This window comes from Acinonyx jubatus, chromosome C1 (genome assembly GCF_027475565.1).
Source record: "Acinonyx jubatus isolate Ajub_Pintada_27869175 chromosome C1, VMU_Ajub_asm_v1.0, whole genome shotgun sequence".
Lineage (NCBI taxonomy): Eukaryota > Metazoa > Chordata > Mammalia > Carnivora > Felidae > Acinonyx > Acinonyx jubatus.
Window position 1 is genome coordinate 215,474,381 of NC_069381.1, and position 15,802 is coordinate 215,490,182.

A 15,802-nucleotide genomic window follows, 5' to 3' on the forward strand; every position below is an offset into this window, starting at 1 on the left:
AAACAGCTTTTGAAACTATGGTGGTGGATGTGAACTAGACTTACTGTGGTGATTATTTTGCGACGTACACAAATACCAAATCATTATGTCCTACACTTGAAACTGATGCCATATAAGTCAATTATATCTCAATAAAACAAAGGATTTAAAAATGGGGCTACAATCAGCATCTTTTAATAAAAAAGAACCAAAAACAGATCACAGAGCCTCCAAACTGCTGGAAGGACTTCCGCAGCGAACTTGTGCGCGGCGGCCCGCAGACGGGTGGGACACAATCACCGACACCTGCTAGAACACCGAGGGCGTGGCCTCGTCCAAGTTGCGAAGCGCGGGCACGACTTCTGGGGCAGACTTCTCCCAGCAGGCGCTGCGGGCGGGGCGGGGCGCCGCGGCGCGTCCGTTGCTAAGGCCGCGCCGCCCTGGCGACGGGCGCCTGCGGCCCCGCGCACGCGCCGTAGCCGACTCCGGTGCACTGTGGGATGGGAGCCCGGGCGCTGCGTCCAGGCCGGAGCGGACGGCGGCGGCGGCGGGGCCGGCGGCGGCCCGGGAGCGCGGCTTAGGCTCGGCGGGTTGGCGGGGGCGGCGGGGGCGCGGGCTCGGGCGGCGCCGCCATGAACGCGGCCGTGGTGAAGCGGACGCAGGAGGCCCTGGGGAAGGTGATCCGGAGGCCGCCGCTGACGGAGAAGCTGCTGAACAAGCCCCCGTTCCGCTACCTGCACGACATCATCACGGAGGTGCGGGCGGGGCCGGGGGCCGAGGGTCGGGGCCCTGGTGCGGGTCGGGACGCAGGTGGGGGTCAGGACCCAGGTGAGGGCCGGAGTCAGCGTCCCAGGTGGGGGCTGGGGCCCTGGTGCGGGTCGGGACCCAGGTGGGCGCCGGCGCTAGGAGTCAGGCCCCGGGTGCAGCCGGAGTTGGGGTGCCAGGTGCGGGCCGGGGCCCAGGTGCGGACGAGCCAGGGTCGGGACCCGGGTCAGGGTCAGTGCCGGGAGTCAGGGGCCCGGGTGCGGGGCCCGGGGGTGTGGGGGGGGGGGTGGTCAGGGCCCAGGTGCGGACGGGCCGGGTCGGAGCCGGGGATCGGGGCCCAGGTAGGGGTCGAGGCCAGAATCAGGGTTGACGTTAGAGTCGGCCTCGCCTAGCCGAGCACAGCCGCTGCCCGGGCCCGCTGGGCCCAATCCCGCGGTGCCTGTGCACCGAGTTCCTTGCCTTCACCCCTGCTCTGCCCTCTCATCCACCCCCACTGGGCCGCCTCCCTCCGCCCCTCAGGGAGCCTTATTTCTTTCCTGTGTATCTGTTAGAACTCATTTTCCATTTAGCTTGGCAGGGCCGTTTTTGTGACCCCCTCCCCCCCTTTCAGTGCCTGGCTCGTGAAAGGTGACCAGACATTGTGGGATATTGAAGTTATTCTTTTCTATCCTCATGTTTCCCGAGCATTCTCCACACTACTCTGCACCGTGGTCCCCATGTTTTAGATGTTTGATAAAAACCTGGGGGTGAATTTGTTGAAGGTGGTTGTAGTGGGACCCCAAAGGGAAAACTCTAGAAGAGCAGGTTGATACTTGCCGCTGAAGGGCACAGCCTGGCCTCCATGGAGATTGTCTGTAACTTTTCCCCAGTGGATGGTGAATTACCAAACGGTGGAGACCGTGTGTGTTTGTTGCCATATCCTGGGTGAACTGAACTGAGTAAGGTACACAGAAGGTGCACAGCCAGCCTTCGTCGTTGAACAGGGCTGTCAAGGCTCCTGGTAACTCAGGAGCTCCGTGGTGCAGCTAAGAAGTATTGAACCCAGCAACTTGGGCGTGGCCTCTGGGAGTTAGGAATCAGGTTGAACTTGCAGGCTTCTGAGGGCTCCCCGAATTGGTGCTCGTCTTCACTTCTCTTTCCGACCGGTGGGTGCCTTCCTCTCCACAAACTGCTTTACTTATCCGCTCTCTCAACTTAGTTTATAACGTGCACCTCTGTGTTAAACACCCTAACTGTGCTTGAGACTCTGGAATCCCAGCCACATCCCAGGGCTGTCTTGCCTAGCCTCTACTTCCTTCCACCTGTCCCGGCCAGTGTTTGCGAGGGGACAGGGCCGTGTGGAGAGCCTGGTGGGAGCTGGGCTGTGTGCTGTGTTATCCTGCGAAGTAGGCAGGTAGTGACGTCTAAGCCAGGAGGTGAGGCTGCCTGACCCCGGTGCGTGCCACCATGGCCCGACATGACACCTTTATCTTCTGTGTTAGTCCTGTCTGGCCACTGAAGTGGGGAGGCAGGGGGCATATGCCTCATCCTGTGGGTCTTGGTGTGGTGCTGGGCTCCTGGAAGGCCAGAGCACATTGAAGTGGAGGAGGAGGAGGGACATTCTAGCAGGAATTGACTCGATTGACCAGGCAGCCAGGCTGTGTGGAAGGAGTTACACGTTCTCCGCTGGGAACCGACGGTCTGCTTTTCTTTCATGGGTTTTCTTTCCTAATCTAATGCTGAAATTAATTTCTCTGCCCTGTGTAAAGGCAAATTCATTAATTGGCACCTACTTGTTAAGGATATTAGGATGATTGACCTATTGGAAAGCATCTTCAGGTAGGGGGTGAAGAGTCTCCTCTGAAAATTCTTCACTGCCTGAGTATTGTGTTCAAATCACCGTTGGTATCTTAGCTACGGCTCAACTAACTCAGCCTCTTTCATAAATCAAAGCATTGATCTTGTGAGATTAATGTTTTGTGTCCCTTAAAATTATTATTCACAATTTTACTGCCTGCAAACTAGGAAAACGTCAAAAGAGACAAAATGAAAAGGTTCCAGGAATATTAAGGATTCTCTCTCTCTTTCTCTCTCTTTTTATGTTTTTTTTTTTAATTTAAAAAAAAAATTTTTTTTTTAATGTTTATTTATTTTTGAGACAGGGAGAGACAGCATGAATGGGGGAGGGTCAGAGAGAGAGGGAGACACAGAATCTGAAACAGGCTCCAGGCTCTGAGCTGTCAGCACAGAGCCCGAGGTGGGGCTCGAACTCATGGACCGCGAGATCATGACCTGAGCCGAAGTCGGACGCTTAACCGACTCAGCCACCCAGGCGCCCCTTATGTTTATTTTTGAGAGAGAGAGAGAGAGAGTGGGAGAGAAACAGAGTGTGAGTGGGGGAGGGGCAGAGAAAGGAGACACAGAATCGGAAATAGGCTCCAGGCTCTGAGCTGTCAGCACAGAGCCCGACGCGGGGCTCGAACCCACGAACTGTGAGATCATGACCTGAGCCGAAGTCGGTCACTTAACCGACTGAACCACCCAGGTACCCCTGTACTGAACTCTTTTGCTCCCTTGAACGGGACCCTCTTGGCCCCGGGACCTTGCAGGGACTGTTCAGCCTGACACGTGTTTCCTAAACACCCCTGCCCCCCGCTCTCGTTTCCTGGTAGCGGTGGCCTCAGTTTAGATCTGATTTCCTCTGGGAAGCTTTCCCTGACACCTTTGCCCCTCCTGCATTTGGGTTGGGGACCGATCTTGTGCTCCCTAGTGCCCCGCAAGTGTTTGTAACGTTCACCTGTCCCCACTTCCAGACTGGGTCCTGCCTGGTAAAAGGCTGTGCATGCGGTAGATACTCAAAAGCTTGTTGAGCAAGTGAAGGAATTAAATCCTGGATGTGGACAGGCTCTGACGGCTCCTGACCGTGGGGCTCAGGGGGTGAGGCTGATGAAGGGGCTGTCCCGTGAGGTGCTGACCGTGGCCTCGATCTTTTGAAGGTGATCAGGGTGACTGGTTTCATGAAGGGCCTCTACACGGATGCCGAGATGCAGTCCGACAACGTTAAGGTAGGCTGGGGGCGTCACACCCTCACCTTAACAAATGGGTGTTTTGTTAGCGGCGTGCCGGGTGTGTGTCGGCTCGAGGGGTCGGTCACTCTGTGGGCTGTGGTTCGCCCTTCCCGTTCCGTTTCCTTTTTTCCGCCAACTGCGCATCGTGCTGATTTTATCCGTTAACAAACGGAGTCAGTGTTTCAAGGTTTCTTCCGGCCTCTCCGCTAGAATTAAAAGCGTCAGCGAGTCGTTTTGCTTTGTGACAGAGGGTTCGTATTTCCAGATTTGACATCTACCAACAGTAAGCGTGCCTGTTGAACATACCGAAGAGGGTGCAGAGTTCTTTGGAAGTACTTTTTTGTTTGTGTTTTGAATGGAAATCTTTCAGGATAAAGACGCAAAAATTAGCTTCCTTCAGAAGGCCATAGACGTGGTGGTGATGGTTTCAGGACAGCCGCTGTCGGCGAAACCAGTGCGGATCGTGGCCGGGCACGAGCCTGAGAGAACTAACGAGCTGCTGCAGGGAATTGCAAAGTGCTGCCTCAGCAAGGTATTACAGGGGTGCAGAGCTGGCAGGACCAGAAAGCAAGATGGGGACGGCGGGGTCGGAAGCGTGGGGAGAGGGTCTGGTGGCGTCTGTCGAAGGCTACGCTTCGCAGCCTCCAAGTTGCAGGAGAAGCGATTTAAAACTGTACCGCGAAACAAGTGAGGGGATGCCACGCACACCTTCTCTAGGCTTCACTGTGAACCAGGGGACCTCACAGGCGCTTGCTCTCGGGGCGGGTGGCTGGAGGCTGCGTGCCCGTGCACCCAGCCCTGCCTGCCTTCTCCTTTTGGGCTTCCTTCCAGCGCAGGGGCAGGGACGGGGGCGGGGGTGGGGGCGGGGGCAGGGGCAGGGGGTGGGCAGGGCGGAGGACCTGCTTTTCTTCTTCTCTGGGGCTCATGGGATGTTCCTGTCCTCTGCCTACCTTTCCAGCCTCTGTTCTCTGCTTCTCTCCATCCCTTCCTTCCCTCCCCCTGCCCCGCACTGTCCCTCTGCTCCTCCTCTCCTCCTGGCTGTTGGCTGCAGAGCTGTGCTGCCTTCAGAGACACCTTGTGTCACTTGTACAGGGGCCGCTTGGTTACTTCCTGGGATCCTCACTGTGGGTTTGAAGCTGGGGTCTCTGCTTAGACCCAGCCCGGGTCATTCTTGCCAAGGACGTTAAGGACATCTCAGCTTGGTGATGGAAGCAGGTGTCTCTAAGGCCTGGGGAGAGGGCATAGCTGCTGATACAACCTTTCGTGGACCCTATGGATCGTGGGCGGGGGCTAACCTTCCATGTTGCCAAAGTGGGAAAGGGTGGCCTTCAGCCCACACAGCGGTGGTGGGGGTGGGGAGCAGGGCCCCGAGGAGGCCTCCAGAGAGTCTTGCCCTGGTCTGCATCCAACTCTCAGGCTTGGAAACGAGGAGCTCATTCCGCCAGTGCCCCGGCTCTGTCCCCAGTCCCCACCCCTGCATCCTTCATGTTCCTTCTCTTTCAAAACACATTTGACTCCTGCCTTCCCTGCTGAATCCATTGCCAGCTTCCTGTTGCGTCTGGGCACAGCCTCTCCATGGCCTGGCTCACAAGGCTTCTGGAGATCTGGTCTACTTCCTGTCCCCCGGCTCCCTCTCAGCTCTCACGCCCGTGCCTGAACCCTGAGGTCCCCTGCATGGTCATGCTTCCTGTTTCTTTGTCTGGCAGCAGGTGTGGGATCGGCTGTCCCAGAGCCCTGGCCTCTCCTCCCTCCCAGGCGTGTACTTGTTGCATTTGGTCTCTCCCCCAGTACGCACAAGCATCCTTGACCTGTGGTCTAGCGCCTGGCGTGTGACAGTCGCTCAGGGCATCCTTGTGGAATGAACAGGCGGGATTCCTGAGTGGAGGTGTTCGAAGCCTCTGTGCGCTGGCAGGGACGCTGCAGGAGGGTTTTTGTGTTTCATAGAGCTCGAGTTAGATCATTCCGTGAGGCCCTTTCCATGCGGGGCCCGGTTGATCCTGGGCGGAGTTCAGGCACTTGTGGAACTGTGTGGGTCGCCTTTGTTGTCCGTGCTAACGCGTGGGAGACGACAGTTACCAGGAGAGGCCGTGCTTTGTGCTAACAGCATTTCCTTCTAGTATTTTCTCCCAGGACCTTCCTGGGGAGACGCAGAACGCGTTTAATGAGCTGTCCCTGAATGCCGACACTCGCATTTGTCACTTGTGCTGATGTCACTTTCACCTTGCCTTTTGTTTCCTCCCGCTCTGATGACAAGCTCTCCAGTGACGATGCGGTGAACCGAGTGTTGGCTGGAGAGAGGGGGGACGCGAAGGCAAGGACCTCCCTGACGTCCAAGTCTCAGGAATTGGACAACAGGAATGCGCGAGAGGAAGGGCCCGGAGTTCGTGAAGATAAAGAGGTGAATTGCAAGTTGTGCATACCCGGAAGGGAGATAATGAGTCTTTTTGTAGCCCAGGTAAAGGTGTTTGTAAGTGATGCTGTTATTTGACCTTTTCTTCAGGATAAAAGATATTCTGAGATAAATGAGGAAAGTGCAAGGAGAGACCGGAAACAGAGGGAAGAAGTGAAAGAAGAAAGCAAAGCACAAGACAAGGACAAGGACAAGACGATGGAGAACGACCGTGAGAGACACAAGGGGCCGGAGAGGGACAAGCACCGAGAAGGAGAGAGAGAGCGAGCCAGGAACCGGGCTAAGCAGGACAGGGACAGAGGCACCCGAGAGCAGGACAAGGACATGGAGCGCGAGAGAGAGCGACGGAGTGAGGCCGGGAAGGAAAAGGAGAGACGGAAGGAGCGAGAGCGAGAGCGGGAGCGAGACAAGGGCCGGGACAGGGACCGCGACAGGCGGAGGGGCAAGGACGGGGACCACTCCAGGAACCCCGACAGGGAGAAGAGCAGAGAGCACGACAAACCGGAGAGGAAGGTAAAGTCCTGGTTGCAGCCCTCTGCCTTTAACCTGCAGTGATTTCTGTCGTCGTCGTGGCACGATTAGGAAACCGCTTCTCTCCAGCACCACCTACGGCAGGCTCGGGTTCCCAGGGGAACCCCAGACCGACCCCAGGCGTTGCCAGGTGTTTGACGAGGTGCTCCCCTCACCTCTGCACTGTGGGCGTGCACGTGGGCGTTTTGGAAGTCGGAGCTTCACGCCGTCGCTGTGCACGCGGTTCCTATGTGTGCCTCAGCTGTGTGCAGGCTCTTACGCACCGCCTGGCTTGTGGGCACGGCTGACTTCTGGCAGGATTAGGCCACGCTCTAAGTCCTGTGCGCATTAGTGGAGGAGCACGAGACCTCTGATTGCTGTAATTCTCGTTTGATTAAGTTTTCAGGTACATTTACGACAGGCCAGAAAATTTATTTGGTTTCAGATGGTGTTTTCTAAACGTGCAGGTGACTTTTGGGCTCATAGAGGAGGGGAGGCCTCCGTCAGGACTGGTTTTGCAGGTGCCTGTTCTCACGGGGACACTTTGGCGTCCCAGAGGCAGAATGTGGAGATCTGCTGGTTTCCAGCTACTAGGAAGGAGGGGCCAAGGTCTGGAAAGGTTCAGGGTCTGCCCAGGTGAGGTGGTTGGGTAGTGAGGAGCAGGGCCAGTGCTGGCACTCGGGGTTGTGCCTCCCGGCCCTGTGGCATCTCTGGGATGTACTGTACTGGGCGATGACGGGCCCAGTGGGCATGACCCTAGGGGAGCCTCAGGGTCTCCCAGGAGCCCCCTGGAGTGATGGGCCCTGTGATATGTGTCCTGAAAACCAGGCTTCCCTTAGAGAAAGTCTTTAGAAATAACAAAGGCATTCCGCACCTTTGGCCTCTTTTTAGAGGTCTAAGAAAAAGTATTTTTCACTGACCTCATTTTTCTGAGGCGCTAGCACGTTCTCTCGTTTTTTTCTGTGCCCGAGTTGGGCAGCCCCCGGAATGGGATGACCTTCTCAGCTGTCCAGGTCTTATGAAGTTTCCCATACTGTACGTTCACTGAAACTGCTGATGCTGTGACCGGTGTTATAAATAGAAAGCTAATTCCAAAGACGAGTTTTTATAGGCGGGTCTGTGGGACACTGGAGCCTGGTGGGAGTGACGGCTTGACTTCGCGGGTGAGACCAGGGCGAGGGGCCTGTGCTGCTGCCGCCTTTTTTTTTTTTTTAATTTATTTTTATTTACTTATTTGTTTTTTAATTTTAAGTAGGCTCCTTGCCCAACGTGGGGCTTGAACTCACGACCCTAGGATCAAGAGTCGCCTGCTCTACCGACTGAGCCAGCCGGGCGCCCTGGGCCTGTGCTTCTGCTCAGAGCTGGTCCTCCAGGCCCCCAAAGCCGGCCGTCGGGTGGTTTTGCGGGGCCAGCTGCTCCCGTGTAAATCTGGGGTTCCTCTGCGGGGTCTGCAGGGCAGTGCTCGCTGGTGGTGAGGACACCCCGTGTGGACACCTCCCAGGGAACCAGGCTCCGGGACTTTGGTACCGGCGGCTCTGGGGAGGCTCCCGTCCTCACCCTCCGTCAGCTCCCTTGACTCTCTTCCACTCGATTTCTGTCTGGAAGAGACGATGATCAGACCTTCTCAGTCCCCCTCAGGCTTTTTGTGAAGATGAGGCAGGTGGTTGGTGTGTCTAGAGTGTGGGGGTGTGGGGGGGGGGGAGGGCCAGGTGTCAGGGCTGGGGGTACGGTGACTCCTCACCCTCAGGGGACAGCGGGGTGGGCGAGGGGCTGCCCACAGAGCCTGATGCCTTCCGCAGGGAATTAGGAGGACAGCCTGGTGCCTTCTGCAGGGAGTTAGGAGGACACGTGGTCGTTGACTTGAACCGTTGTCCTTTGCTTTTCAGTCCTCGAGGAGGACGATCTCTGTGTAGTCTCTCCTGCTTTCTCCTCCTCGCATCAAGATGCGTCTGTTAGAGACCTGACTGTAGGACTGAGTTGGCGTGTGCAGTTTGCACGTAATTTGCTCTGGGAGAACTTTCCCGATGTACAGCCTGAAGCCTTCGCTTACAAAGAAGCGTCCATTTGGACGTTGCCCCACTCTTGGAAGCACGGACTGTGGCTGTGTGTCCGTTTCTGTTCACTCCTTACCCCGTTTCCAGATTCCTGCGTCTCGCTGAGGAGTTTGGCCTGGTGTGGGGATCCCGCATGTCTAGGAGATGCCGTTCCATAGTTTCCCAAGAGGCACCGCCCTGACCCCGTGGCCCTGCCCGGTCTGCCCCGTGGAGAAAGGTCCCGGAAGGCCCTTTGGAAACATGGGTGGCATCAGGCCTGGAGTGTGACCGATGCTCTTAAGGGAAAGTGATCTTGCTGCTGGTGTGTTTATAGATGTCACAGATTTGAATACCAACAGAATATGATGAATTATTGTTGTTGTTGTTTTTAACAGTCCTCGAACTCAGGGGAGGTGTCTAAAAAGTTGTCAGATGGATCTGTGAAAGACTCCAAAGCTGAAACAGAGGTAAACTTTAAAAAGTAATTTCAAGAGACGTAAATGGGTAGCTGTGTTGATGTGGTGACCGCAGCACTGTGGCCTCTTCCAGCCCACGGAGACCCAGGCGCGGGACATGGCCCAGGCTCATGCAGGAGTCCAGATGTCCATGGTGGGCTGTGGGCTTATTCGTTTACTTGACAAGTATGATGTATGGGGTACAAAGGGATGGGGGCGTCATCCGGGAGAGGGTCCGATCTCCAGGCAGACAGGGAAAGCAGGGGCACTGGAGGGACCCCTCCAAGCTGTGCCCAGCCTATGTGGGACCCTGCGGTGCGTATCCTACGGCTGGGGGACAGCCGAGGCTGGGCCATGTCATCTCTGCGCCTCTGGGCCCCAGAGGTTGGACTCGTCCCGACTTTCACAGTCCAGTTTGCATTTCAGAAAGTGTATCCAGGCAGCTTCCGGGAAGATGGATGAGGTGTGGAGCGGAGGCTGGGGGCCAGTTAGGAGTCACCCTGGCAGGTGCAGCAAAACCACAGCGGCTGCTTTGCGCTGTCTTTAGACGTGAACGCTCGCACTGCGAATTGTTACGGACGGACGCGTGTGAGTGAATAGCGGATAGCCACCGAGAGTGAGTCCTCGGGAGCACAGCTGCTAAGATGGTGTTTCTCAGTGTGGCTGGTGGACTGCTGGCCTTTTTAGGCCTTTGCAGAAGATTGGTTTCTGACTGTAGAGTGAAGGGGCCTCCGTGTGTTCAGTGCAGCCTTGGGTCTGGAGCAGCCCCGTTCCGCGCTCGAGCGTCTGGATGGTGGTGTTCTCTTTGCTCTTTGTTCTTCGTTAAGCAGAGCTTGAGTAGGAAGTCTGCTCAACGTATTGCTGTGACATGCGCACTAATTCATTCCTTCTCCTTCTCTTTTCTTTAAGACTGAGGTTTCCACTAGAGCGTCTGGGTCCGTGACAGCAAAGATGTCAAAACGGCGATCCAAAAATTCAATGGAAGGTACTGCACATTTATCATTATAAGTAACTGAAAATATGGAAATCGGTCACCATATCTGGTAGAAAAAAGTCCTGTGGCTAGAAGGCAGATGTACCATTGGGGGAATGAACAAAGGCTATGTGAAAGGGGTGAAGATATGCCTGTCTGTCTGCCTGTCTCTCTCTCCCTCTCTCCCTCTCTCCCTTCCTCTTTCCTCTGTCTCCCGTGCATGTGTGTGTGTGAGCCCATGACACCAGGGGCAGGGGAGCGCCTCTTTGCTGGAGATCTGTTGCAATCTGGGAGATGTGCTCAAATTTTAATCTTCCAGAAATGGTTGCCAGTCGCCCGTGTTTCCTTGACTCTGGTCGTGTGAATCGGTAGGCTCAATTTAATCCTGATGCAGAGTGGCTGACGAAAGCACCCTGCTCTTAGGTGATGTTTACCATTTAAAGATCAGAAATGGTCCCCAGGAATCATGCCAAAAGCTAGGAGCTGGAGCTCAAGTGGGCAGGCCCGGCCGGGGCTTAGCCCATGGGCAGTACCTGGTTCTGACGGACCAGTAGATGGGAGCGAGGGTCAGGCCGGTGCCGGCGAGCACCCCTGCAGGCTTTCCAGGGAAGTGTCACGTTACTTTGAGCAGCGGCCGTGTCCGAGAAGGCATCCTTTTCCTACGTCGTAGAGGTCCAGGTAGCGTGGACCTAGTTGGACGTGAGAAGTGGCACGGAGATGAGGCAGAGTCCTCTCCTCATAATGGTATGCGGTGTCCTTGAGCGTCTCTGTGCCAGCACCTGGCCTCTTGTGGACGATCTCTGTGGGCGAGGCTCCCGGGAGGGGCCCCTGGTGCCCGGGGCAGGCAGGCTTTCGGGTGTCAGCCAAGGTGCACATCAGTTCCCCGCGCCCAACGCCTTTTCTGGTGTCTTTGAGGCTTGCCGACTTGGGTCCGTGAAAAATGAACGGTGCTGGCTCTTTTTAATTGCTAGTGAAATTGTGCATTTTTAACGTGTGTTAATCATGTGTATTGACTTCTCGGGCCTGTCCTCTCCTTTGTGGGCTCGTCACCGCTGTGATGGAGTTTCCGTGTTGTCCTTAATTTGCACAAGCTCGCTGTCTGTGAAGCATGTCTGCTGATTTTTAGATACGTGTTTGTTCTTTTTTTTTACCCCCCAGTTCATCTCTACTCGCTGTGTTTCGTTCCTCACTTGCCTGAGTGCTTGATTTTTCTGCACTGGAAGCGGCCAGTCGTTTTTTTTTTTTTTTTTTTTTTTTTGTAGTTTGTCTAGAGATTCGAGAGACGAAGATTTGTGCTTTATCCTGCATTTTTATATTTAATCTTTTTAGTGACGCTGTAAGGTGAGGCTCTCAGTTTATTTTTCTGGAACACCAGGTGTTCCAGAATTATTGATATTAAGCCATTTTATGCGCTTATTCTTCCAGGTTATTTTACAACATTGCATCAAAGAGTCTCACGTCCCTCGAACAGAACTAATTAGTTTGTCAGGATTAGGTTGCCTGTGCCCTCACTGCGGAAGACTGGACACCTATGGTTTCGAGTCAGGACGCGTGTCTCCGCCTCCCCCAAGAGGACGCGTGTGCCCGTGCTGGGCGGTGTCGGCGGTCAGGATTGCGCTCGTTCGTGGTCACTTTGTTCAGCGATGGTGTCTTCTCTCCCCCCTGTTACTAGTGATGAGTGTCAGAACGTGTGCGTGTCGCTGACTGTTGTTACTGCACCCCAAACCTGGCCTGTGTTCATCTCAGCCCATAGTTCTGTTGGTTTCGGGTTGTTTCAAGCTGACGGTTGTTACTGTCTGCTTTTCTAATAGCTCAGGGCGTGTGCGTCTGAGTTGACTGGGGAGCTTGTGCCTTAGGGCTCCTTTCCCGTGGTCTCACTGAGATCCGATCACCAGAGATTCCAGGCTTTGTGATGATGAGCTTTACCGAGGTGTCAGCAAGCTGGTGGGCTCTCCTCTCCCTGCCAGTCAGGCGCGGACCTCAGCGCCCAGCCTCCCCCACCAGAGCTGCCGTGCTCAAATGGGTACGGCACAGGGCACTTGGGCAAATGTCCAGCATCCGCAAGGTGCATGAGGCACAGGACATCTATGTTCTACTCAAGGAGATGAGCCTACATTTACTGGAGTGTGGGGTCCCAGGTTTGTTAGACACACAGACTCTTAAAGCTCTTCTAGAATCCCCACAGAACCCAAAAAACATTCTTCATAACAACACGATGATTTTTGCCTATGATTAAGTAGTGTCTTATAGCAGAAAAATATACTACGAGTGACTGTACAATGAAGCATTACAAGTTAAGTTTAACACATACTTTCATTGTGCAATTTCACATCAGGAAGAAGGGACTCTAGAACCAGTGAAAATAGTGCCTCCCCTGAAAAACAACATAACCCTTCCTACAGTAAAGCTAAGAAGGAACATACCGTGAAACAGCTCGGTAAGACTAAGCAAGCCCTCGTGGGGGCTGTGAATGTTGGAGAGTGACACCGTTGCTTCTCTTTGACCAGGGGACAGGTGCAGCTCTGGGGGTGGAGCCCTGCTTGAGCCGGGCCGGGGCTGTGGAGGGGTGGCTCTGGCCAGGGTGGTGCAGGCTCGGGGCGTGAAGCCCTGCCCGCCAGAGCTGCCCCAACCGTGAGTGGGTCTCCTACTGTAAGTCAGTGACGGGCTGAAATTGTCCATTTGAGTGTTCTGCAGATATTTCTGGAGTACCTGCCCCCCCCGGGGAGTGTAACGTAGAGGGACAAGGCAGATAATAAAGAGAACGAGGGTGCTGCCTTCACCTTAATGACGAGACTTTTGATGGAAACTGTAGCCGAGAGGGGTGGGTGCGGTAGGGGCGGGGTGCGTAGGCAGAGAGGCTCCGAGGACGGGCCAACTGGACACAGAGTTGATAAGGTGACGGGGGACGTGCGGGCGTCTGGGAACAGGCAGAGGCCCTGGGCGGGGGACAGCCTCGCCTGTGTGAGTGATGGGAGGCCCAGCAGCGAGGCGGACGGGGAGGGGATGGGGGGAGGGGCCCCTGAGGAGGGAGGCCCAAGGTGTGGGCCACGTTGGTCAAGTGTTTGTAGCGAGTGTGAGCAGAAGCCCTGGGAGGACATGAGGCCGGACAGAGGCCTGATCAGACTCAGGTTTTAGAAGCCTCTCCTTTTGAAACTAGAGAGGCGCAAGTGTGGAGGCCGGACGGCAGGTAGGTGTCCGGGTGAGACTGTGATGGCAGGGACCCGAGTGTCACTGGTGAGAGCAGACTGGTGTAGGACACATTTATAGAAGGATGACAGATATGCGGGGTGACCGCGGGGCACTTGCTGGAAAGGAGAGGGCACGGAGGTAAGGTCAGTGGGGAGGGGGCTGGGCACCTGTGTGGCCCATTCACTGAAGCGACGGGGCTTTGGGAGGAAACGGTTGGTGGGATGGGCGGCAGCACGAGGGATTCTGCTTCCCGCGCACGAGGTTCAAGTGCCTGCGAACAGCCCGGTGGTGTGTGGAGACAGCAGTCGGAGGCGTGGGCCCGGGGTTCAGGGAGGGGCAGGAGCCACTGAAGGTGACGTCGAAGGAGGTGGGGGTCTTTTGCACGGTGGTCTTTCCCTGACATGGAAACTCGTGTGAAATTCAAGTAGGGGACCGTGGAGATGAAGAGGGCAGGCTCTGGAGCCCGCCAGGACCTGCAGGGCGGAGGCGGTACTGCTGGGGGTCCCACAGTCCGGAGAGAGGGTGTCCTGAGAGCCGGGGGCCGGAGGGGCGGCGGGAGGAGGGGGGGAGGCGTGTGTCCTGTGACTCTGGAGGGGATGAGCGAGCATGAGCCTCGTGTAAAGCCCTGTCCGTCCCAACGGGAAGACCTGCCCCACACGCAGAGTCTTCTGCAATGTTTTAATCTGTTGTTAACTATTTTGTGTTAGGAAGAAAGGAAGATAGTATCTCAGCTAAAATTTTAGGCTCCATAGTGTCTGGATTAAATAATGAACCAGATCAGGAAACTACGACCTCGGATATAGGTAAGAAAAAGATATTCTTTAGTTTAAATTCTTTACCACTTTGACATAAAGTATTTATCTCGGTGTAGTTATATTTTTTATTATTCTGATCATGATGTACTGAAGATCAGAAATGATACCAAATATTGATACAATATCAATGACATTGATATTCCGCTTGCTTTAATTTGCTAAGTTATGATAAAGAATATTAACTCAGTTTTAGTTAACTTTTACGTGCCTTTTTACACGTAACTCATTTTCGCATCTAGATCAAGATGCTTTCTTCATCTTGCTGGTGGGATTTAGAAAAACGATGTGGACGGGTGGGTGGATAGAGAAATTATTCAGCTTTCCGGTCCTGCTCTGCTGTGTTGTATTAAGGGAATGCCCCCGATAAAGGTTTTAGGGTGCTTGCTGCAGCACGAGGGGACGTTGTTGCCCGTGGCTTGCGCTCTTACCCTGAGGCGGCAGTGGGACAGGTGCGTCGTGTCCCCGCCCTGCTGCTGTGGAGCCATTAGGTGCATGAATTCGGGGTTTCAGATGGGGTGATCCTTGATGAGTGTCAGTATTTGTGACGTTAAATTCTTCAGAAATATTAAGAAGCTTGAGTGACATTTAAGAGAAAATATAGCGTAAATCTTTTTTTTAATGCTTTTTTAAATTTATTTTTGAGAGAGAGAGAGAGAGCGTGAGCACGAGTGGGGGTGGGGCAGAGGGGGTTCTCACCGACGAACTTGACGGCGGGGGGGGCGTGCTGCCATTCGGCCACATCCTCTCAAAGTATACGGATCTCCTTTCTGCGGAGGCTCAGCTGCGGGCAGCTCCGAGGAGGGGAGCCCCGGGCAGCCCCCGTAGCACGGGAGAGGGGTGGGTGGTGCCGGTCGTGTGAGCGGAGACCGCCACCTGGGGCAGCCGGCCGGGCGGTGACCGTCTGCCCGTGTCCCAGACCAGAGGGAAGACCCCATTCCTGCCGTTGCCACCTCTTGGCCTTGAGCAAGCTTCCTGGGTGCGTGGTCCGAGCCGCAGGCCCCTCTGCGCTCAGTGGGTGTAGAAGCACCTGCCTTGAGGCTAAATGAGCTCCGCCCAGAAAGTGGCCAGCTTGTCGCACGTGGGCCACACGGCACCTGCTTTGCAGATGCCCCGTTAGTTACTGTGGGTCTTGTGCTGAGATGGTCTGATGGGATGGAAGTACACCCGAGTGGCTGTTTAGACCTGTGCCCTCACTTGGTGGGTGTTCTCTCCGGAACCCTGTGGCACACAGTTCTCAGTTGAGAGCTTCGCAGAGATTGGAACGGAGCCCGGTGCCCCCTGGCGGCCACGAGTGGAACCCTGCACCCGGTCCCTGGGCGGTCCCCTCCCTCCGCCCCCTGCCCCTACGTCCCGCCCCTGCAGGTCACCAGCATGCCTGTCACAGGGGTCATCTCGTGCTGTCGGGACTCCGTTTTCTCAGCTGCCTCATCTTGGCTGATTTTCCAGCTGGGCGTGATTTCCAGATCCAGTGCTGGGTCTGCTCACTGAGCCTTTCCTCCCGGGTCCCCTCACCCTGAGCTGGTGCTGCTAAGCCATGCTGGCCCCTGTTGTGCCTGCTCCCCGGGCCCTGGCCTGACTTCGGCCGCAGCGGCCCGCCCACGGGACCGGGGCGTCACGGGAGCGTTC

General features: G+C 55.6%; 1 protein-coding gene across 6 annotated transcripts in view; it reads left to right on the forward strand.

Moving 5' to 3' along the window:
• Positions 1-479: 479 nt before the first annotated feature.
• TRAF3IP1 (TRAF3 interacting protein 1) overlaps positions 480-15,802 on the forward strand; it is a 62,487-nt gene continuing 47,164 nt past the window's right edge. For 3 of the 6 annotated variants that reach the window (XM_027046261.2, XM_027046263.2, XM_027046282.2), the window contains exons 1-9: positions 480-734; positions 3,720-3,788; positions 4,162-4,323; positions 6,046-6,189; positions 6,292-6,714; positions 9,140-9,211; positions 10,109-10,184; positions 12,508-12,609; positions 14,069-14,164. In XM_027046261.2, coding sequence (XP_026902062.2) covers positions 612-734; positions 3,720-3,788; positions 4,162-4,323; positions 6,046-6,189; positions 6,292-6,714; positions 9,140-9,211; positions 10,109-10,184; positions 12,508-12,609; positions 14,069-14,164 — 1,267 coding nt within the window. In that variant the 5' untranslated portion in view covers positions 480-611. The remainder of the gene's footprint in view (positions 735-3,719; positions 3,789-4,161; positions 4,324-6,045; positions 6,190-6,291; positions 6,715-9,139; positions 9,212-10,108; positions 10,185-12,507; positions 12,610-14,068; positions 14,165-15,802) is intronic. The other 3 variants (XM_027046268.2, XM_027046275.2, XM_027046285.2) reach the window with 1 other exon arrangement.